The sequence below is a fragment of the Jaculus jaculus genome, chromosome 4 (genome assembly GCF_020740685.1).
Source record: "Jaculus jaculus isolate mJacJac1 chromosome 4, mJacJac1.mat.Y.cur, whole genome shotgun sequence".
Lineage (NCBI taxonomy): Eukaryota > Metazoa > Chordata > Mammalia > Rodentia > Dipodidae > Jaculus > Jaculus jaculus.
This window is the reverse complement of record NC_059105.1, coordinates 14,671,274-14,695,208: the sequence shown is the minus strand read 5'-3', so window position 1 is coordinate 14,695,208 and position 23,935 is coordinate 14,671,274. Positions and strand designations below refer to the sequence as shown.

The 23,935-nt window shown below is 46.4% G+C and overlaps 2 protein-coding genes across 3 annotated transcripts in view; one reads left to right on the top strand and one right to left on the bottom strand.

Moving 5' to 3' along the window:
• The window catches only part of Vil1 (villin 1), a 36,208-nt gene extending 18,368 nt beyond the window's left edge, over positions 1 to 17,840 (top strand). Inside the window, exons 11-20 of the mRNA XM_004662933.2 lie at positions 170 to 270; positions 358 to 495; positions 1,036 to 1,194; positions 2,109 to 2,288; positions 2,777 to 2,922; positions 4,465 to 4,609; positions 5,324 to 5,512; positions 8,634 to 8,702; positions 11,744 to 11,884; positions 16,281 to 17,840. Of these exons, the coding sequence (XP_004662990.1) occupies positions 170 to 270; positions 358 to 495; positions 1,036 to 1,194; positions 2,109 to 2,288; positions 2,777 to 2,922; positions 4,465 to 4,609; positions 5,324 to 5,512; positions 8,634 to 8,702; positions 11,744 to 11,884; positions 16,281 to 16,394 (1,382 nt within the window). The 3' untranslated portion in view covers positions 16,395 to 17,840. The remainder of the gene's footprint in view (positions 1 to 169; positions 271 to 357; positions 496 to 1,035; positions 1,195 to 2,108; positions 2,289 to 2,776; positions 2,923 to 4,464; positions 4,610 to 5,323; positions 5,513 to 8,633; positions 8,703 to 11,743; positions 11,885 to 16,280) is intronic.
• Usp37 (ubiquitin specific peptidase 37) overlaps positions 17,069 to 23,935 on the bottom strand; it is a 105,816-nt gene continuing 98,949 nt past the window's right edge. For both annotated transcript variants that reach the window (XM_045146754.1, XM_045146755.1), the window contains 2 exons: positions 22,314 to 22,452; positions 17,069 to 21,661 (listed from right to left, as the gene is read on the bottom strand). In XM_045146754.1, coding sequence (XP_045002689.1) covers positions 21,574 to 21,661; positions 22,314 to 22,452 — 227 coding nt within the window. In that variant the 3' untranslated portion in view covers positions 17,069 to 21,573. The remainder of the gene's footprint in view (positions 21,662 to 22,313; positions 22,453 to 23,935) is intronic.

Here is a 23,935-nt window from a genome sequence, read left to right as displayed (position 1 = left end):
GTCATAGCTCTCTTATTCTCTGCCTGGACTACCTTGGATCAGCTACCAACTCTCTCTAGCCTCCGTTTCTTCCCACCATAAAGTGGGTGTAAGGCCAGTCAGCACTCAGGGCTGCTGTGAGGACTTGAGAGAGACCCCACTGGTGACAGCTGATGTCTGGTCCCTCCAGCCAAGGTGGAGCAGGTGAAGTTTGATGCCACATCCATGCACGTGCAGCCTCAAGTGGCTGCCCAGCAGAAGATGGTGGATGACGGGAGCGGAGAGGTGCAGGTGTGTGGGGGGCAAGGGCAGGCCTGGTGGAAAAGGGATGGTGGAGCCCAGGCTGGACCTCAAACAGGCCTGGTTGTCTGTCCTCAGATCTGGCGCATCGAGAACCTGGAGATGGTGCCCGTGGATTCCAAATGGGTGGGCCACTTCTATGGAGGTGATTGCTATCTGCTGCTCTATACTTACCTCATTGGCGAGAAGCAGCACTACCTCATCTACATCTGGCAGGTGAGGCGCTGCCCCAGGAACACGGGCAGTTCAGCTCCCTGCCCCTACGCCCCGCTCCACACCCTGCCACCCTCTATGCGCGAATGCCCCGGGAAATAGGAAGCTCACCTCCTCCAGAGGTAGTAGCTCTTTCTACCCTGGGTCAGATTTGGCTGTGAGCTTATTTCCATAGAGTGTTTACCACTCATAACCCTGTCCCTTTGCTTCTCTGAGGCTCCCATCATGACCCCCTGCACATTCCCATCACCTGCTCTGTCTGGAAGCTGTGGATCAGACACTTGGGTGCAGGGAGTGAATTGGGTGGAAGTCCCCTGAAGAGAGAGAGAAGGTCTGGAGTCAGGGCTGGGCTTGAGGCAAGCCGGAGCTGGCTGGGCCCAGGCTTAGAATCAGTCTCCTGGGGCTAGGTTTTGGCTAGGCATAGGGTAGGTTTGGTGGGGAGGCAGCTGTGTCAAGCCAGGCCAGAACTGGGGATGGAAGGTTGCTGAGGTAGAGGGTAGGGTCAGACCGAGGGCCTCATCCCTCCTTTCTGCTCATCCCCAGGGCGCCCAGGCCAGTCAGGATGAAATCGCAGCCTCAGCCTATCAAGCTGTCATCCTGGATCAGAAATACAACGATGAACCAGTGCAGATCCGGGTCCCGATGGGCAAGGAGCCACCTCACCTCATGTCCATCTTCAAGGGACGTATGGTGGTTTACCAGGTGTGGTTGCTGGACTGCGGTGGGTGGGCATCCAGGAGACAGAGAAGGGGATGTAAGGTGGGCATAGGGCATGGGGCTGGAGCGAAGCCTGGTCCTCACTGGAGAGGACTTTTTGGGCTCTACCACCTGTGTGGACCCGGTAACTGAAACCAGCACACGGTCGCTTTAGAAACATAAGTTAGGAGCCCTCACTCACAATGTGCAAATAGTGTCCTCCTCTGCAGCCAACTCCCTGACTCTGCTCCATGCAAACGGAGGGGTTGTTTTGGAGGACTGGATTTGCTATACTGGTCCACTAAAATGAACTAAACAGCTCATGCAGCTGTTTAAGCAATAATCTGTTTACTGTTCACCTTGTAAGCACACAGACCTTCACAATTCAGCCAGTGAGGCGAAGCATGGCAGTGAATACTTCTTATTATCTTGTTGGGAGAGGACAGCCGAGTGATTGGGTCTCAGCAGAGAACTCCCAGCCTGAAAACATGCTGCATCCTGTGGTTTAAATGCCAGAGATAGTTCAAAGGGAGTCAGGCGTACAGGAAGCTAGGAACAGGCATAGAGTTCGTGGTGGGAAGGGATTCCCAAGAGAGATCTGGGCATTTGAGGTGGAGTTGAATAGCTCTGTAGGGGTAACATGAGGGCGGGCAATGTGGTGCGAGGCCAGGGGAAGGGCTGTACTGGGAGGGTTTGAAGGAAGAGAGTCAGAGTCAGAGGCCATAGAGACTGCATCTTCATCTCAAATCTCATAGGGTCCTTACGGAACTACCGGCAGTGGGGAGCCATTGAAAGCTTTTAAGCACAGGAGTGCCAGGATCAAAGCCATTTCTCCCTACCTCTCCTCCTTTGGGTGCTCTGTGTTTCTGTGATGGAGTCACTCTTGGCATTGTCTCCCTGCCTTCCCTCTACGCTTGCAGGGAGGCACCTCCCGGGCTAACAACTCGGAGCCTGTGCCCTCCACAAGGCTGTTCCAGGTCCGGGGAACGAGCGCCAACAACACCAAGGCCTTTGAGGTCACGGCTCGGGCTACTTCCCTCAATTCGAATGATGTCTTCGTCCTCAAGACCCCATCCTGCTGCTACCTGTGGTGCGGGAAGGTGGGCGCTGCTCTAGGCCTCCATTTCCCCAGTGGGTCCTGGGAACGCCGCAGCCACAGGCAGGGGAGGGTCCCTGAGCATCGAGATGTCACTGGTGGGCCTCCAGCTGCCACAGCTCTGGTCTGTTTTCCTGTGCCACCCTTGGATTCTTAGCTTCTGGGTCAGAATCAGTCTGGCGTGTTCTGTCTTGTTCCTGTTTGCACCTTGTCTGTGGCCGTGTGGTTATGTCACTCTCCCCGTCCCCTGTGCCTGTCAAGGCTCCTCTCTAGTTCTCCAGTGCGCATGCTCTTGTCTCTGCTCCTGTTTGGATTGTCAAGGATGGAGAAGGAGAACTGTCTACAAGTGGGTTGTATGTGTGTGTGTGGGGGGGGGGCACTGCTAATCCAGGAGGACCCTCTCAGATCTGGAACTCTGGCAGAGAACTGGGAGAGAGGTAGTACCCAGGGATGGTCTCTTCAACACAGCCCCTCCTTCCTCTCTTTCCCCAGGGCTGTAGCGGGGATGAGCGGGAGATGGCCAAAATGGTCGCTGACACTATCTCGCGGACAGAGAAGCAAGTGGTAGTGGAGGGGCAGGAACCAGCCAACTTCTGGGTGGCCCTGGGCGGAAAGGCACCCTACGCCAACACTAAGAGGTAAATGTCCCAGCATCTTCACCCTCACAGCCTGCAGCCAGCTAGGACTCTGCGAACCTGGCCCCCTTAGAACTATGGGGTGAATAAGGGACGGGCATGCCCTTGGAGCCTCCGCGGAGCGTCCAAACAGCCCAGCGTGGGATTCTCAGGCCTGGATGGGGTCGTTTCCCTGGCAGAGGGAGACTGCAGCTCTGAGAAGGGTTGAGCTGTCTACTTTCCATTCAGGAAGGAGGAAGCAGAGCCCATGTGCTGCCCTTAGGTGCCGATCCAGGCTCTGTTGGATTTGGGGTGTCTTTGAGGGTGATGGAATCTTTCTCGGCTCTTGGTTGGGCTGGAATTCAGAAGTTAGGGGTGCCAGATGGTGACAGTCACACAAAACTATTACTGAGCCAGTGAATCCGAGTTTTTGTCAGATTAATTCAAGGGCTGAAATCCACGGACTATAGAGGGCAAGGTTTAGAAAGGTTTTGTTGTAGAGCTTAAAGAGAAGGAAGGAAGGCAGAGCCCCTGCCATAAGGCAGGAGGGGCCAGAAGCGGGAAAGCCACTTGTTGATCCCGACTGGCATCTTTCATGGGAATTTACTGGTGGGGCTGAGCTGATCAGTCTAGTCTCCCATCTTCCTATCAGGTTTCTAGGGAAGGGGAACTCGTTTAGGTGAGAAGACATTCGGAAAACCCAGATCTCTTGCCATGTGTTCCAGCACCTAGTGATCTCATTCACATCCTCCAGACACGTTTGAGGGAAAAAGAGATAAGAAAAAAACAGCCCCCCTCCCTGGCTGTAAGGACAGGCTCAAGGATAGCTCCTGCTTATAACCGAGAAAAAAACCTGTTCAGTTTATAGGGAGCCCTGCTACCCTCAGCTGCCTAGCCAAGGTGTCTCCTCATTCCACCCTCTTAGGAGGTTACCCTTAACTTCCTCACCTTGATGTGGCACGCCAGTGCCAGCCCTCTTTCAAATGGCTCTTTCTTTTTTTTTTGTTCATTTTGTATTTATTTATTTGAGAGCTACAGACAGAGAAAGAGGCAGAGAAAGAGATAGAGAGAGAGAGAATGGGCGCGCCAGGGCTTCCATCCGCTGCAAACAAACTCCAGATGCATGCGCCCCCTTGTGCACCTGGTTAACATGGGTCCTGGGGAATCGAGCCTTGAACCGGGGTCCTTAGGCTTCACAGGCAAGCGCTTAACCACTAAGCCATCTCTCCAGCCCATCAAATGGCTCTTTCTAAAGAACTTCCATGCCGTACCACCTTCCAGTCTGAAAAGCAAAAGGGCATGCATTGCCGTAGCACCAGGAGTGATCCAGGGAAGATAGCAGAAAGATCTTTCTACCAGGGCTGTGGAAGAGCTCCTGGAAAACATGGTCAGAAAAGCAGTGGGCATCTGTCCCTCAGAGCTCTGATGGGAGGAGAGAGGACCCTTTTGTAAACCATAAGGTGGGACATAACATGAAAAGATGACTTTTCCCCCTCAGAGGCCTTCAGAGTCTGTTCTTGTCTCTGTCCCCACACCTGCCAACACCATTTTCTGCCCATTCTGCAGACTGCAGGAGGAAAACCAGGTCATCACCCCTCGGCTCTTCGAGTGCTCCAACCAGACTGGGCGCTTCCTGGCCACGGAAATCCTGGATTTCAATCAGGATGACTTGGAGGAGGAGGATGTGTTCCTGTTGGATGTCTGGGACCAGGTAGAACTAAGGGCCGGGGACCATTGTTCCCACAGCTTGGTTCTAAGGGCCAAGAGATCCCAGTGGCTGAAGGGTAGAGAAGCATTCAGGTTTGAGGGCTCTTGATCTTGGGAACGGCGTTAAGAACCACTGGGAGCTGGAGAAAGAAAAGAAACAAGGATGTACCCCCAAAGGGTTACTGCTGCGTAAACAGAGCCTTCTCTTCCCACATCCTCTTTTTTTTTCTCAATTTTTTAAAAAAAATTATTTATTTATTTGACAGCGACAGACAGAGAGAGAAAAAGGCAGAGAGAGAGAGAGAAAGAGAGAGAGAGAGTGAGAATGGGCACGCCAGGGCCTCCAGCCACTGCAAATGAACTCCAGACGCGTGCACCCCTTGTGCATCTGGCTAACGTGGGTCCTGGGGAATCGAGCCTTGAACCGGGGTCCTTAGGCTTCACAGGCAAGCGCTTAACCGCTAAGCCATCTCTGCAGCCCCCCACATCCTCTTTATTTCCCATGGCAACAGGAGTGTTTTTCAGCATCTTGGGCTCTGGGGAGACCGGGAGCCACATATTTGCAGCAAAGTCAAGGCCAGGTAGAGCCCCTGGTCAAGGTTGTTTAGCTGGGTGGCAATGGGGCCAGGCTTCCCATCTGGGCATTGGGACAAAGAAAAATGGAACTTGTGGGTCAGTGACCCCAGGAAGGACTGATGAGTGGTGGGACTCTCGACAGGTCTTCTTCTGGATAGGAAAGCATGCCAATGAGGAGGAGAAAAGAGCTGCTGCCACCACTGTGCAGGAATACCTCAAGACTCACCCTGGCAGCCGGGACCCTGAAACTCCCGTCATTGTGGTGAAGCAGGGACATGAGCCCCCGACCTTCACAGGCTGGTTCCTGGCTTGGGATCCCTTCAAGTGGAGTGTGAGTGGTCCCAGCTCTCCTGGTCCTCAGGGCTCAGCACACCCTCTTCCAGGCAGCTTCATGCACACTCCCGAGGGAGCCCTGACTCTCATGGGCCTTTCTCTCCCTTTGGGACTTTTCTAAAAGAGTTAGAGTGAAGCCATTAAGCTGTCCGGACAGGGGGAGAAGAAAGCTCTACCAAAATAGTGCTGGCTGCGGGTGGGGCACGCTTGTAATTGTAGCACTTGGAGGAATGGAGGCAACAGAGGTTCAAGGCCGTCTTCTGCTTCATAGCAAGTCTGAAGTACATAAGACCTTGTTTCAAGTTACTAAAGCAGGGGTTGGAGAGATGGCTCAGTGGTTAAGGTGCGTATTTACAAAGCCTGATGATCTGGGTTCAATTTCCCAGTACCCACGTAAAGCAAGATGCACCAAGTGGCACATGTATATGGAGGTTTTTTTCTTTTCTTTTTTGCAGTGGCTAGGGGCCCTGGTGTGTCCTCTCCTTTTCTCTCTCATTCTCTCTCTCCCTCTCTCTTTCCTTGCAAATAATTAAATAAATAAGAATAAAAGTGAAAGCCGGGTGTGGTTGGTGCATGCCTTTAATCCCAGCACTTGGAAGGCCATGATAGGAGGCTTGCCATGAGTTTGAGGCCTCCCTGAGACTACATAGTGAATTCTAGATCATCCTGGGCTTTTTAGCAAGACCCTACTTCAAAAAGCACTCCAGAGACTGAGGTAGGAGGATCACAGTGAGTTTGAGGCCAGCCCAGGCTACAGAGTGTTCCAGGTCAGCCTGGGCTACAGTGAGCTCCTACCTCAAAGACAAAACAAAGCTCTCAAGAGCCTTTTGCCTTTGCACATGTGCTGGGAATATAGGCTTTCACCACTGCCACAAAGAACCCACCCCCATTAGATTGCTTTGGTGGTGGTGTTTTGGTTTTTGTTTGGCATGGTGGGTGTATGTACCTATGTGTGCAGATGTGCATGTCCTATGTGCACATGGGTGGCGGCCAGAGAACATCAGGCATCCTCCTCTATTGTTCTTCTCTGTTATGTCCCTCGAGACAGAGTCTCTCAGCGAACCTCGAGCTGCCAGTCCCGTATCCCAATTACACTGGTTGACCTGTGAGCCCTGATTTCCCACTCTCCACAGGACTGGGGTGACAGGTGTCTGTGGCCATACCAAGCATTTCACATAGGTGCTCTGATCAAACTCAGCCAGTCTCAGGCCCTCTTGTGCCTTCAGATTGGCACAGGAAGTGATTTTCTATGCTAAGCCATTTCCTCAGCACCCCCCCTTTTTTTTTTCGAGGTAGGGTCTCACTCTAGCTCAGGCTGACCTGGAATTCACTATGGAGTCTCAGGGTGACCTCGAACTCACGGCAATCCTCCTACCTCTGCCTCCCAAGTGCTGGGATTAAAGGCGTGCACCACCACACCTGGCTTCTCAGCCCCCCTTTTTAAAATTTTTTTTTTGAGGCAAGTCCTAAAGACAGGCCTTTTATTTTTGTCCAAGAGACAGAGAGAGAGAGAGAGGGAGAGGGAGAGACCTGGCATGCCAGAGCCTTTAGCTACTGCAGTCGAACTCCATATTCATGTGCCACCTTGTGTGCATGTATGACCTTACATTTGCCCCACCCTGTGAGTCTGGCTTATGTGGGACCTGAAGAGTCAAACATGGGTCCTTAGGTTTTTCAGGCAGGCCTTAACTGCTAAGCCACCTCTCCATTCCTTACAGCCCGTTCTTTTTTTTTTTTTTTACAACATGATTTCATTTATATGTAAAGTATGAAAGTAAGCAAAACCCCACTATGTTAGGTCATGCCTGAAATCCCAACTACTCAGAAGACTGAGGCAGAAGGATTGCTTAAGGCCACTAGCTCAAGACCAGCCTGAGTAACATCTCCAAATACATAAATAGGGAAATAAATAAAGGAATAAACCAGAGCCAGGTGTGGTGGCGCACTCCTTTAATCCCAGCACTCGGGAGGCAAAGGTAGGAGGACCGCTGTGAGTTCGAGGCCACCCTGAGAGTACATAGTGAATTCCAGGTCAGCCTGGGCTAGAGTGAAACCCTACCTCAAAAAAAAAAAAAAAAAAACAAGGGAGGGAAGCAAAGCAAAGCAAAACTAGCCTATGGCATCAGAAACCAGCATAATAATTTTTTGGTTTTTTAAAAATATTTTATTTTTATGTATTTATTTGATAGGGAGGGAGGGAGAGAGAGGGAATGGGCTCAGGGCCTCCAGCCACTGCAAATGAACTCCAGACACATGTGCCACCTTGTGCATCTGAAGAATCAAACCTGGGTCCTTTGGCTTTGTAGACAAATGCCCTAACCGCTAAGCCATCCCTCTAGCCCATTTTTTTTTTCTTTAATTAATTAATTATTTATTTTCAAGGGTGGGGGGTAAGAGGGAGAATGGGCACAGCAGGGCCTCTCGCACTACAAACAATCTCTAGATGCATGTACCACTTTGTGTGTCTGCCAGCCTGGGTTTTTGTTTGAGATATATATATTTTTTTGTTTGGTTTGGTTTGGTTTTTCAAGGTAGGGTGTCTGATGTTGAGTGCCAGGCCTTGGGTTTATGGAGGTGCCCCTTTTGCTCCCATCCTTGTACTGTGCTAGGGCTCCCCTCCTGTACCCCAGAACCCCTGAACTCCCTTGAGCCCACTCACTCTAGATAGATTCCCAGCAATGCCTCTAGCTATTTTCACAAGCCTTTTTAAGGAGTCAAAAAGGGCCATATTTAGGGCTGTTAAAGGTGCTTGCTTACAAAGCTGGATGATTCCCCCAGGACCCACATAAAGCCAGATGCACAAAGTGGCTCACGCATCTGGAGTTCATTTGCAGTGGCTGGAGGCCCTGGGGCACCCATTCTCAGTTTCTCTGTCTCTTTCTGTTTGCAAATAAATAACAGCCAAGGGGCCATATTCTTCTCCATCCCCCAGTCAGGTTGAGCAGGAATGGATGCCCAGCCTCCCCTTTTTAGCTATGTTCACCCTTTTTGGTCTCATCTCTTTCATCCAGCCTTCTTTAGGAACCTCCTTGCTCACTCCGAGCTTCCTCCTTCCCTTCTCCACACCAGATAACAGACCAGCCTTCTTGCAACTCTGACGTTATTTACTTTATATGCAGACCGTCAAATCCTATGATGACCTGAAGACAGAGCTTGGGAACTCTGGAGACTGGAGCCAGATTGCTGATGTGAGTATAGGGCAGTGTGGTGGCAGTCAGACCAGACCTGTTGGAACTGAGAATATTACAGAAAAGATACCAGTGTCTTGTGTTGTTCCTCCCACTTCCTCTGTGGAAATTCTTGCTCTTTAATGCCTATGCCGCTAGTGATTTTCTCTTGCATATGTGTCTGGGTGATAAGGCAGCGCATCAAAATGTACATCTTGCTGGACGTGGTGATGTACACCTGTCATCTCTCAACTCAGGAAACCGAGGCAGGAGGACTGTGTGTTTAAAGCTGCCAGTGAGACCTTGACTCAAAAATCAACAACAGGCTCAGTCCAGGTTTGATGTCCTAGTGTCCATATAAAGTCAGATGTACAGAGTGGTGCGTGCACCTAAACTTTGTGGAAGTAGAAGGTCCTGCAATGCTCAGTCTCTCTCTCTCTCTCTCTGTCTATTTTTCTCAGATAAATAAACATTTAAAAAATAACAACATAATTGCAAATTCTAGGCTGGAGAGATGGCTTAGCAGTTAAGACCCTTGCCTGCAAAATATCTAAGTACCCAGCTTTAGCTCCCCAGAACCCACATAAAACAGACACACAGGTGACACATGTGTACAAGGTCCCACATGTGCATAAGATGGCACACACGTCTGACATTCAATTTGCAGTGGCTAGAGGCCCTGGCACATCAATTCTCTCTCTCTCATAAATATTTTTTAAAAAAACTTCAAAAATTGCAAATTTCAAGGCTCCATTCCCAACTATTTTGGTTTAGAGACTTTGTGTCAGCCCCTAGGGATATTCATATTTTATTTTTATTTAAATTTTTTTTGCTTATTTTTATTTATTTATTTGAGAGCAATAGACAGAGAAGAGGCAGAGAGAGAGAGAGAGAGAGAGAGAGAGAGAATGGGCACACCAGGGCCTCCAGCCACTGCAAATGAACTCCAGACACATGCGCCCCCTTGTGCATTGGGCTTACGTGGGTCCTGGGGAATCAAGTCTCGAACCGGGGTCCATAGGCTTCACAGGCAAGTGCTTAACCGCTGAGCCATCTCTCCAGCCCCGGGATATTCATATTTTAAATGAAGGGCCTAGGGCTGGGAGTGGAGCTTAGCTGGTAGAGGGCTTGCCTAGCATGTACAGGCCTGGATTCAGTGCCCAGCACTTCATAAACAGGGTGTGGTGGTGTCCACCTGTAATCTCAGCACTTAGGAGGTGGAGGCAAGAGGATCAAAGCTCAAGGTTTTCCTTAGGTACACAGTGAGTTTGGAGCCAGTCTGGGCTACATGAGACCCTTTCTCAAAAAAAAAAAAACAAACTTGAAAATAAAGAGCCCAGGCAACTTTCAAAAAAATATTTGATTTTATTTATTACAGAAAGAGAAAGAGAGAGAGAGAGAGAAGAAGACAGATAGAGAGGATGGGCACACCAGAGCCTCTAGCCATTGCAAATGAACTTTAGATGCATGTACCACCTTGTGCACCTGGCTTATGTGGGACCTGAAGAATCGAACCTGGGTCCTTAGGCTTCACAGGCAAATGCCTTAATCACTAAGCCATCTCTCCAGCCCAAGAAACTTGTATTTAAAAAAAAAATTATTTTTGTTTTTTTCAAGGTAGGTTTCGCTCTAGCCTGGACTGACCTGGAATTCACTATGTAGTCTCAGGGTGGCCTTGAACTCATGGCAAACCTCTTACCTCTGCCTCCAGAGTACTGGGGTTCCGCCATGGAAACTTTTAAAAAATATTTGTTTTTAGCCTGGTGCGGTGATGAGTGCCTTTAATCCCAGCACTTGGGAGGCAGAGGTAGGAGGACCACCATGAGTTCAAGGCTACCCTGAGACTAGTGAATTCCAGGTCAGCCTGGGCTAGCGCGAGACCATACCTTGAGAAAAAAAAAACACCAAAACTTTTTAAATTTATTTGCAAAGAAAGGGGGGAGGCAAGTGTCAAGGCTTTTAGCTGCTGCAAATGAACCCAAGATCCATGCACTACTTTGTGCATCTGGCTCTAAATGGGTACTAGGGAATTAAACCCAGGTTGTTAGGCTTTGCAGGTAAGTGCCTTAACTGATGAACCATCTTTCTAGCCCAGGCCCAGGTAATTTGGTGCAGTTAGCTCATGGCCTGCCCTTTGGGAAAGAATGGCAATGCTAGGGACCATTATGTTTGGGAGAGCTTCTCTAGTTAGAATAACTAACTCCTTTGATCTTTCTGTTAAGAGATCTGCTTAGACTGTAGGCCTTAGTTATGGGATCTGAAAGCCTCCCCTTTGAGAAGTTCCCAGGCTCACAGGGAAACAAGATAAGGTTAGCTTTGCAGAAACACATCTGAACTCTGAGAGCAACTTCCCAAACACAGCAGGGTCACCACTAAGGGACATGCTTACTTCCTTGAGCCACAGGTTGAGAACCCTGTAATGTTCACTCAACCCTTCTTGGTTGACTGATGGTAGTCTTTAAAAATATATTTTATTTATTTATTTGAGAGAGAGAAACAGGCAGAGAGGGTGGGTGGGGGGGGGAAAGAATGGGTGCACCAGGGCCTCCAGCCACTGTAAACGAAAGATGCATGCACCTCTTTGTGTATCAGGCTTACATGGGTCCTGGAGAATCGAACTGGGTTCCTTTGGCTTTGCAGGCAAATGCCATCTCTCTAGACCACCCCCCCTCACACTCCATACAGTCTTTAAAAAAGAAAGGATAGGTCAAGGCTGAGTAAATTTATGCATGACAATTTTACAACAGATAAGAGAGGCTCATAAATGTCCAGGGTAGATGTCAAATGCTGAGGGAAGCCATAGAGAAGTTAATAAGTCATTGAATGAAATAGTCATCCTGTTCTAAGTGACTTTGGTCAGATATAGGGCGCTAGGCTGTTAGCTCGTATGTCCAACCCAGGGAGATGCGTCGAGGAGTGTGTTTGTGTGTGGCAAGGTGTGGAGATCCACAGAGGGCCTCTTGAAGGAGGTGTTGTAGCATCTGTGTTGACTTCAGAGAGCAAGGCAGCATGGGAGGTAAGAATACAGAGGCGGAAGTAACTTGGTTTCCTTCTTTCCCTAGGAGATCACAAGCCCCAAAGTGGATGTGTTCACTGCCAACACCAGCTTCAGTTCTGGGCCCCTGCCCATCTTCCCCTTGGAGCAGCTGGTGAACAAGCCCGTGGAGGACCTCCCTGAGGGCGTGGACCCCAGCAGGAAGGAGGTGGGTCAGGCCCACCAAGCAGGACTTTGGTGATCTATCTGGCTGGTCCATCTGTTGGACAGTCTTCCCGACCTCAGATTGTGCCCTACAGGGGTCTGGGTGCTAGGGATGCCCCGATAAACAAAACACCTTTATGACAGTCTTACATCCCTTATTTACTTGAGAGAAAGAGGGGAAGGAGAGAATTGGTGCACCAGGGCCTCTAGCCACTGCAAACCAACTCCAGATGCATGTGCCACCTTGTGTAGCTGGCACACATGGGTACTGGGGAGGAAACTGGGTCCTTAGGTTTTGCAGGCAAGTGCCTTAACTGCTAAGCCTTCTCTTCAGCCCTAGATTTTTTTAAAAAAAATTTTATTAGCATTTTCCATGATTATAAAAAAATATCCCATGGTAATTCCCTCCCTCCCCCTTCAGCCCTAGATTTTTATCTTTAATTTTTTTGTGTGTGTGTGAAATATTTGCAAGGAGAGAGAGAGAGAGAGAGACAGAGACAGAGACAGAGAGAGAGACAGAGAGAGAGACAGAGAGAGAGAAAATGAGAATGGGCATGCCAGGACCTAATGCCACTACAAACAAACTCCAAACATATGTCAGTTTGTGTATCTGACTTATATGGGTACTAGAAAATTGAGCCTGGGTCATCAGGCTTTACAGGCAAGTGCCTTAACCACAAAGCCATCTCTCCAGCCCCTGATGTTTTTAAACAGTATTTTATTTAGGGCTGGAGAGATGGCTTAGTGGTTAAGGTGTTTGCCTGCAAAGCCAAAGGACCCATATTCAGTTCCCCAGGACCCACGTAAGCCAGATGCACAAGGGGGCACACGTGTCTGGAGTTTGTTTACAGTACCTGGAGGCCCTGGAGCACCCATTCTCTCTCTGCCTATCTATCTCTCTCTCTAAAATAATCAAATAAAAATAAATTAAAAAAAATAAGGCAGAAAGAGACTGTGTGGGTATACCAGAGCCTCCTACCACTGCATACTCCAGACACATGTGCCACCTTGTGCATCTGGCTTACATGGGTACTGGTGAATCGAACCTGGGTCCCTAGGCTTTAAAGGCAAGCACTTTCACTGCTAAGCCAGCTCTGATTATTTTTTATCATGGAAGTAGTGTACATCTTGTGGGAGAGCTGTGTTCAATGCCAAGTGGGGAGGGTAGAGTTTTCAGATCTCTTTGAGTGTCCCAAACTCTGAATAGTGGAGTGGTGGGTTTAGCTACAGGCAGTAAGAGGATAATGTAAGTGTTGAGGCCTGCTAAGGAAACTTCAGGGAGGAGGATGTGGGCATGGGTGAATTGGTAATCAATTGGCAGGCCCGCAGAGTTCAAGAGCAGGACCTACGGAGAGATACAAGTTCACTGGGATGGGTAGTTGCTGCTATCTAGCTTGTGTGTGTGTGTGTGTGGGGGGGAACTGTTGCAGTTAGGTTCACATTGCTGGCAGAAATCATCTGACCAAGAGCAGATTGTGGGAAAAAAGGGTTTATTTTCACTTACAGACTTGAGGGGAAGCTCCAAGATGGCAGGGAAAATGACGGCATGAGCAGAGGGTGGACATCACCCCCTGGCCAACATAAGGTGGACAATAACAACAGGAGAGTGTGCCAAACTCTGGCAAGGGGACACTGGTTATGACACCCATAAGCCGGCCCCCAACAATACACTCTTTCCAGGAGACATTAATTCCCAAATCTCCATCAGCTGGGAACGTAGCATTCAGGACACCTAAGTTTATGGGGGACACCTGAATCAAACCACCAGGGGGTGGGCAGAGATTCAGACTCCAGCAGCTGAGAAGGGAGCCTGGCTGGGTCAGGGACACCAGTCATCTGCAGCCACTTCTGTGAAGGAGCTAGGGCGGGGGCGGGGGGGGGCAGCTATGAACAAATTGAGTTCCTGCAGCCATTCCCCACCCACCGATGCCCAAACTGTTTTGTTTACTTTCTTCCAAAATAAGGTGCTCTACCACCCTGCTTGGGGACAGGGATGGCTCCCAGCAACCCGTTCCCAGGAGCCTTAAGGGGAGAATGCCCAGGGGTGGGAGGCAAACCTAATGACAGATTAGAGAACTGGGAGATGGTACCCACCTGAGCTTAAAACCCATCTATACATGTTTACCAGGAAGCTGCACAGTGCAGGGCACTCTGGGAGCCAAAGGAGTGGTGTCCAGGAAAATTCCACTCTGTCAATTCAAAATTAAGAAAAGCCACTCCGAGGGCTGGAGAGATGGCTTAGTGGTTAAGGTGCTCGTCTGCTAAGCCTAAGGACCCAGGTTCTACTCTCCAGGTCCCACATAAGCCAGATGCACAAAGTGATATAAGCATGCAAGGTCATACATGTGCACAAGGTGGCACATACATCTGGAGTTTGATTGCAGTGGCTGGAGGCCCTGATGCACCAAATCCCTCCCTCTCTCTCTCTCTCTCTTGCTCTCTTTTGCCTAAAAAAGAAACAAACAACAACAAAAAAAAGCTACTCTGAGCTGGGTGTGGTGGTGCATGCCTATAACTCCAGTGCTTGGGAGTCAGAGGGTAATGGGAATCAAATAAAAGTCACTCTACTTCTCCTAGCCCTGAACACTTTTCTTTGAGGTAGGGTCTCATTCTGTCCCAGGCTGACCTGGAATTCACTATGTAGTCTCAGGGTGGCCTTTGAACCCATGGTGATCCTCTATCTCTGCCTCCTGAATGCTGGGATTAAAGGTATGTGCCATCATGCCTGGCTTCCTGAACACCTTTAAGTTTTTCTTTTTATTTCTTGAGAGCATGAGAAGCAGATAGAGGGAGTGAATGGGCACACCAGAACCAGTAGCCACTAAGAACAAACTCCAGACACATGTGCCACCTTGTGCATCTGGCTTATATGGGTACAGGGGAATTGAACCTGGGTCCTTTGGCTTTGCAGGCAAGCACCTTAACTGCCAGCACCGCCCCCTCTGCCCGAACACCTTTTGTTTTTTCCCATTGAGGAAATTGAATCTAGGACCTCACAAATGACAGGCAAGTGCTCTACCACTGAGCTATGTCTCCAGAGGTTGTTCTTTTTTTCTTTCCTTTTCATTTATTTTTGGTATTTCAAGGCAGGATCTTGCTTTAGCCTAGGCTAACCTCGGATTCACTATGTAGTCTCAGGATGGCCTCAAACTCATGGTGATCCTCCCACTTCTGCCTCCTGAGTGCTGGAATCAAAGACATATGCCACCACACCCGGCCTTTACATTTTATTTTGAGACAGAATCTTACGCAATTGCTCAGGCTATCCTTAAACTTACTCTGTAGGCCAGGCAGGCCTTAAACTTCTGATTTTCCTACCTCAAGTTCTTGGGTTGCTGGAATTATATTGTGTCACTCTGCCCAAAGCTGTCCATCTCTCAGTGCCTTGAGGAGTAGAAATGAAGGCGTAAGTCAGGCTGTTTTAATTGGGCATGCCCAAAGGGTAGTTAGATGTCATAAACAGCATAGTCATTTTATCATCTGAGAGCTGGGACAAAGGTTATTTTCATCAACTCTCTGTCGCATGCTTGAAGATACATCCAGCCATGATTTCCAAGCCAGAAGTACAAAGGTAAAATAGTCCTAGTTCATCTTCAGTGTCACTGGCAGGATGACAGGAGATGGCAAGTGTGGGTGCACGTGTGGAGGTCGGAGGACAACTTTGGGTGTTGGTCCTCGTCTTCCACCTAGTTTGAGGCAGGGTCTCCTTCAGTGCTGCCCTTGCTAGGCTCGCTGGTCACTGAACTGCTGCTGTCGCTGCCTCCCTTCTTGTTGCAAGCACACGGAGATGAGACACTTGTGCTGCAGCGTCTGGCTGTGTGGGGGTTCTGGCGACCCAAGGCAAGTGCTTTATCCACTGAGACAACATCCTAGTCCCCCAGATACATAGATTTTGATTTTCTTCCAAGGTAGGGTCTCACTCTAGCCTAGGCTGACCTGGAATTCACTATGCAGACTCAGACTGGTCTTGAACTTATGGCAATCCTATGTGGCACCCGAGTGCTGGGATTAAAGGCGTGTGCCACCATGCCCAGCTAGTGTTGGCTTTTTGGTGTGTGAGAAACCACAGGTCTACACTGAGGGGGGGGGGGCAGCAGGGATTTTTACCTCAGTAGGTCTTCTTTGCGACAGGGTCTCTTGCTGAATCTAGCACTGATTCAGCTAGTCTAGGCAGCCAATGAGCTCCAGGGATTGTCTCTGCCTCCCTGGGATTTAAAGGTGTGTGCCAGCATGTCTGGTATTTCCGTAGGGGTTCTGGAGATCCAAACCCAGGCCTGCATGTTTGCATGGCCAGCACTCTGTCTACTTGAACCGCTGCCCCAGTGCCAGGGTCGACTTTGCTTTTTGTGTTTGGTTATTTGTCACACCTGTGACTTTTGCTTTCTGGTGCTCTTCTCCAGGAGCACCTGTCCATGGAAGATTTCACTAAGGTCTTGGGGATGACACCGGCTGCCTTCTCTGCCCTGCCTCGATGGAAGCAACAAAACCTCAAGAAGGAAAAAGGCCTATTTTGAGACGAGTACTTGTGTCTATAAGGCAGCACCCTGTCCTGCTTGCAAGGGTTTTCGTCAGCACTCATTTTAGTCCTACGTCAATTGTACAGTGTCTCCATGGGTGCATGAGAGCAGCAGTGTGCGGCAATGCCCTGTTTAGTAATCTACCAGTTCCTTCTGAAAGATGCCACCTCCCATGGAGCCTGTGATCTGAAGATGGCTGGATTGTTTCTAAGCTAGGGCGCTACATCTTTTCTAACCATCTTGTTCTATAGCTTTTTTTTTTTTGCTCAGAGCAGCCAAACACTACATAAGACACTGGTTCTGAAGAAAGGTTTTCTCCAGTAAAGTTGATCAACAGTAGGGAGGCTAGGGCGTTTTGCACTTTTACATATTGCTCCAAGGTAAGAGCTTTCTTTCACAAACTTTTCTTACTGCCATATGTGGTCGGTTAAGGAGACCCCTTCTTTGAAGTCTGCATGAAATGCAGATATCACTCCTACCTGATGCTCTAATCCAGGAAGTGCTTAGTTAAGGCTGATGCTGGGTTTACAAACTGTTACCCAGAAGCCTCTGCAGTTTCATAGGCTCCTCGGGTCCAATCAGGAAGCTAACCAGGTGACTGACACTTCAAACAGGTGTTTGTTCAAACTGTCTCCATGCATGTGTCCTTTTAAAGAAATAAGTCAAACCAATACAAGGCTAATAAAGGCTTTAATTTCACACACACACAAAACTTTATATAATTTAAAAAGGAAACAAAACAAGGAAAAACCGTCAAGGATAGAGGAACAGTTCTGCTAAAACACAGATAAAGTGCCGTTCCATACAAAACATCAAGAATCAGAATCAAGTCACTCTGAACACAAAAGGAAAAAGCCACTTCATAAATATGTGGCCAAAGCTGCCAGCAAACCTGAGAGTGGCTCAATTAGGCAAAGTGCAGGAACCTCACTGTTGTTTTCCTCACCCTAGGCATAAAGAACCGCTACCCATGGGCCGGGGAGGTTGACGGAGGAGGGAAGACTGGGGCAGAAGTGTGCACACCCTCTTGTGGTTTCCCTGTCTGTTCACTGTTTTTGAAATAGACCAGCTCAGCTGACTACCCCTGTGTTCTGGCACTTGATCTGATCTGAAGAACTTGGAGCCTGATCCAGACCCTCCTCTACTCTGTTCTTATGCCTGTAGATAGACCTAGAACTCTGAACTTCTCTGTACTTGAAATTCACTGTCACTATAATGCTTACTCATACTGGCACACTTTTAATTAAAACCTCAAGATCTCAGACACATAACACACATGGAAAGAGAACAATTTACTAATTGTGTATAACAAAAGAGACTGCGTCAATCCTAGCAATCGAAGCAACATAAGGGAGTCAATGGTGAAACAGCAGAATGCCTGTCATGAAACTCATGACTTAACAAACTGTGTTCTAATAAAATAATAAAAAATTTACTTCTTCAGATGACAGTAAGACTTACTAGAGACAAAATTAGAATTCTGAAGTGAGGCATCAAAGGACTAGTCAGAGGTTGGAAATTTCTTAAATTTTTTGTGTGTACTTGCCACAGTAAAACAAGGAGCAAAAAGGACATAGCCATTGACTAGAATACTTCTATAACTTCCATATGGTGTTGAGTTGTTGATTTCTCTCTACATACAAGACTCACATGTATTTAGAGTTCTAGTTCTGTCCTGATTGAAGTAACAGTTCACCTTAGGGGGCCAGTTAAACCAAATAGGGAAAAAGGTTGGCAGAAGCGCCCACTGCAGTTGTTTCAGAGGGCAGAGAAGAGGGGAAGGTAACAGTGTATTTCTGCATAGTCTTTATGGGACCCTAAGTGAGTTTACAAACTACCTGGCTTTTCTCTTTAACTTGTGTCTCCAGATATTTGCATTATACCACTGTCCCTGTACTTGTATTGGGTGTCCTTACACAATAGTAAAGCAGAAATGCAGTGTAGAGGAAATTCATAGATCACTTTGCTGAGGTTTTAAATATTAAAGCTTTTCTTTCAGGATTTTACCCTTCATCAAGGAGGATAAACAATCGTGTAGTTTTCATATTTGCATCCAGAGTCAATCAACCATCTGTATTACTACATACTTCTTAAAATGTAAACACATTTACATTTGTTAGGTTTGCTACTAAGCCATTTAAGTTAAGCTTGACCATAGCAAGAAGACAACAAATTTGGAATCAAAACATAAACGGAACACCAATTCATGGGTTTGCTTCTTATTCTATCCTCGGGGACAAAACTTATGATGGTGTATACAAATATAAATATATATCTACAAAACAAGAATCATCTCATTGGCCTAAATTATAGTCTTGGCTACTAAACAGAATAACAGCACTGAGCCATATACAGCTTTCCAATTGTATAAAACAGGATAAAAATCAAGTTTTTAGGTTATTTTTTTCCTTCCAAATTTTTTTCTTAGTTTTTTCCAGGTGTGTGTGTGTGTGGGGGGGGGGTCTCACTCTAGCCCAGGCTGGTCTGGAACTTACTCTGTAGCTCCTGGCATTATGGTGATCCTTCTAACTCAGCCTCCCAAATACTAGGATTACAGACGTGCACCACCACGCCCAGCCCCCCCTCCAAATTTTTTGACTAAGATTCAAAAGATTGTATCCAGAACTATCAAGCTCCAGTCCAGTTATTTAAAGTAATGTAACCACATTTGGTATTTTGAATGGGAAGGTTAGTTATGCATATTGCATGGAACTGAAGCTCCCCATCCCCCCAATTCTTAATTTTGTCCTTTCCTGGCCTCAACATACTGATTGCTCCATCCCTCAATTATGGTATCACAATGTGCAAAAATAAAAATAAAAACAGAAATATATTATCTATTTATGATTATAAAGTATATACAGCCAGCTTACAATAACCAACACCCCCATCAACAAAGCCTAGCTGAAATCTCCATTTGGAGTCAAATATATGCTAAAGGATCAAGAAAAAAAGAAAAGAAAAAAGGCTGCCAATGCCACAAGGATGGACAGATCATACAATTCAACATCATGAAAGATCAATGAGATACTTGTATATTCTACTGGCCTGTTTTCAACTAACAAGTCTTGCCCAAGACATGAAGATCAAAACCAAATCAGGTTTCTGTGCCACACACATATGCCAGCTATGAAAGCAATTCAAATAAGGTTACTCATGAGGCATTTTAGGCTTTTATCATTATTTCTATTTTTATCCATGTCTTAACATAAACCTCATTTCAAACTGTTCCCCCTCCCTTTTAATTTTTTTTTTTTTTTTTTGAGGACAGGTCTCACTTTAGCTCAGGCTGACCTGTACCTCACTTTGTAGCCCAGGCTGGCCCTGAACTCATGGTGCTCCTTTAACCTCAGCCTTCTGAGTGCTGGGATTAAAGACGTGCTATCAAACTCAATAATTTTTAACAGCTTCAAGCTCTCAAATTCAGAAACCAGAAAGAAAATAACTACAGAATGTGATCACTACTTCACTCATTTATGAGAACATCAGTCATTTTCAAGGAAAACAAAAGGAAATGAGACTGCTGGAGAAATAAAAAAAGATTTAAGAAGTTTAAAAATAAGTGTTTTCCTCTTCTAACCTATCACTGTGCCACTCTGGAACATTCACTACAATCACATATGCTGCTAGATGGTAGGAGGCAAAGAAAGCATGTCTCATTGGCACGGAGGCCATTTACAATTCAAAAGACAACAACTTCAGAGTGGGATACTGTCAGAACACATCCTGGTTGCTAGAGTTTGGCTGAAGTTATCTGAAGGCAATCTTCCAGAACTGATAATCATATATTAAGTCTTGGGTTTTAATGCTTGCTCCCACTGAAAACCTGATTTCATTCCTACCTCAGAACTTAGAACAATCCTCTCATTTATTAAAGGCAAGAAAAAGCAGGAAAGAAAATAGTAAAGGTTTCATTTTGCAATTAAGTCTATGCAGTCTTAATGACACTTGAGCTCATATTCTTTGTATGGCTTTATAAGCTGTTTAGCCAAGCAGGTTATGTTGGCTCAGTGACCACTGGAACACTTAATATTGCATCCCTTCTTAGCCTCAATTCAGAGCACCTAAAAAGATTTTATATATATATAAAATCACTGAATTACCTAAACTGGTCACATTTTAAATCCCACCCTGCTTTTAGGGCAAAGTCACACAGTAAATGATTAAACACACTTCCAGCTTATGTATTTAATTTTACCCTTGTGACAGGGTGTTTAGCTTTCAGCTTTAGTGGTCCAGAGTTTGAGCTGTAAACAGTGACATGCCTCTTGACCTCTCTGCCCAGGAGGCAAAGCCACTAAGTTCTTCTTTACTCTAAGCATTCCTGCTGGGGAGTCCCAGTTGTAGCAATATTATTTTTACCTTTACAGTTCTGGTTAATTCATTAGGATAATGAAATACAAGATTTTACCTTAACCATCACAATAATATAGATGGTATACAAACTGTGTGAAAGAATCTTGGAGAAAATGTGAGGTGTACAATGAATACCAAATATGGGACTGTAACATATTCTGAAATAACAAGATTTTTGGGGGAGAAACTACATGTAGACAGCCAGGCATGACAGATTCATCAAATTAAGAAGAGGGGAAAACAAAACTCAGACATGCCTTTTACAAGGAAAATAAACTGCTATCAATGTAACTGGCTTTCCAGTAAACTTTACTCATAACAAATACACGAAATATCAGACTGGAATTGAAGCTACTCAAAGAACAGAAAAGCTAAAAGCCAGTGATATGTATATCCCCACACACTTCTCAGGTGAAAGGGCAGACTTTAATCTTCCCTCAAGCAGCTGTGGCACTGTGAGCAATATACTCTGGTGGCTCCTCCTAACTCTTTAAGGCTCCATTCATTCCATAAACATGAGTGTGTGTGTGCATACACACACACACACACACATACACATACAACATAGATTCTTAAGACAAAAGGAAGTATCTCACTCTTGTAGGAGAAAAAGAATAGTTAGCCATAGAGGACACCAAGGTTTCCATAAAACAGCATGGAGCAGTCCACATAACTGATTTTGTCTTTTAGTTTGGCCCTGAGCTGTTTGTTGCTCCTGAATCAAATAGAACTCCAAATTCTCGTCAGGCAGAGGAAAAGGTGAAGGTGGGTGGCAGTGAAAGAAGATGCAGTGCATGCTGCCAACCCAGGAGTCTGCTCCTCATGAAGCGGGGCGGGTGGTCTTCCCTACTTCCATGCTGAGTGCCTGAGAATTCTTTTCTGTTTCCAGCAATTCATCAAAGATCTCCCTTAAAATAAAACAAACAAAAATACAACATGGAATTCAGTGAGCAGAACCAAAGTGCGAACAAGAGAAAAAGAAACAGGAAATGGATACTGATTAAGTAAATGAGTCACTTTTTTTAAAATCACCAGCTTAACCCCTTGGGTGCTGATTTCTGAGGGGAAATGCCAACAGATTGTTTTAAAAATGGTAAGTAAACTGGGTGTGGTGGCACCTTTAAGCTCAACACTCAGGAGGCAGAGGTAGGAGGATTGCTGTGATTTCAAGGCTAACCCTGAGATTCCATAGTAAATTCCAGGTCAGCCTGGGCTACAGTGAGACTCTGCTTCAAAAAAAACAAAAAAGATACATAGTTTTCATGTACATAAACCAGATCTTGCCAATAAACTGAAAGACGAAAAAGATTTAGAGTACCACAAATCAAGTTGTTAAGTTCCATACCTTGATACTATTGTGGGATGAATAATTAATATTGAGTTCACAGAGAAAATATTCTGGACTTATAAGGAAATACCAAGAGAGGAGCCCTAAGCAAAGATAACAAAACTCAAAAACTCCCAAATGGTGGAGTAATGGGAATATTTTATTCCCACAGGACAGGATTTAGAGTACAGGCAATATTCAGCCTGTTACTTCAGATCCGGCAAGTTGCTTACTTGTGCATATAGAAGAAGATGTAGCCACTCCGATCACGATCACTCTGTACATCAGCCTCTTGAATTTTAGACACTTCCAGGTCATTGTAAGTAAACCACGCCTGCTTCTTAATGTCATACACATCACTAATGTAATGACCTGAGACAAATAAAATTTGAAAATTAAGGTTTTTCTAAAACATACTGAATTTTTTCCAGATATAGTAACTTTGAGAAGGACCTACAATATATTCAATAGTTCTAAAATATGTTTAGATACATGAACAGAGAATTAAGGGATATACACACATATGCATTTAAAGATGGTCTTGCTGGGTCTTGCTAGAGATGGCTCACTAGTTAAGGCATTTGCTTATGGGTCCTGACAGTCTGAGTTCTATTTCCCAGGACCAACAAAAAGACAGATGCACTGGGCGTGGTGGCGCACGCCTTTAGTCCCAGCACTCGGGAGGCAGAGGTAGGTGGATCTCTATGAATTCCAGGCCACCCTGAGACTGCATAGTGAGTTCCAGGTCAGCCTGGATGAAAGTAAGACCCTACCTTGAAAAAAAAAAAGAGCCAGATGCACAAAGTGGTGCACATGTCTGGAGCTTATCTGCAGTGGTGGGAGGCTCTGGCATGTCCATACTGTCTCTCTATCCCTCTCAAATAAAAATATTAAAAAAATAAAGATAGAGCCAAGTGTGGTGGTACACACCTTTAATTCCAGCACTCAGGAGGCAGAAGTATATGGGAAGATCGTCATGAGTTCGAGGCCACCCTGAGACTACAGAGTGAATTCCAGGTTACCCTGGGCTGGAGTGAAACCCTACCAAAAAAATAAAAAATAAAAATAAAATAAAATTTAAAAAGTGATAGTCTTGCTATGTAGCCTAGGCTGGTCTTAACTTGCAATCCTCCTGCCTCAACCTTCTGAGTGCTGTAGTTAACCAGATGTGTGACATCACACACAGTTCAAGGGACTTTTTTGGTGTGGCTGTGGGGCTAAATCTAATGCCTTGCATGTGGTACAACTACTGAACAACATCCCCAGCCCCGGGTCTTTTGAGACAGGGTCTTTCTAGGTAGCTCAAGGTAGCCTTGAACTCATCTACCTAGTCCTGGCTGGCCCTGAATTTTCAATCCTCCTACTTCCAACTTCTGAGCATGAAGATCACAGAGGTTGGACTAGAGAAATGGCTTAGTGGTTAAGGCATGTGTCTGTGAAGCCTAAGAACCCAGGTTTGATTCCCCAGTGCTCACATAAGCCAGATACACAAGGTGACACATGTGTCTGAAGTTTGTCTGCAGTGGTTAGAGGCCCTGGTGTGCCCATTCTCTCTCTCTCTCTCTCAAATAAATATTAAAATAAAAAGAAAAGATCACAGAGGTATACCATTAAGCCTGGCAGGGACAACATTTTAATAAATATATTTTGCCCAGGAGAATTTAGGTCATTTATGAACAGGAATATCAAAACTGTTACACCTATTAATATAATCCAGTGTTTGATTAAAGCAAAGATTTTTAAAAATTGCACGTGTTTGTGTGACTGGGCACATAAGTGCACACGTGAAGGTCACAAGACAACCCTGGGGTATTGGAACTCTTCTACCTGATTTTGAGAAAGTCTTGTTTGCCAC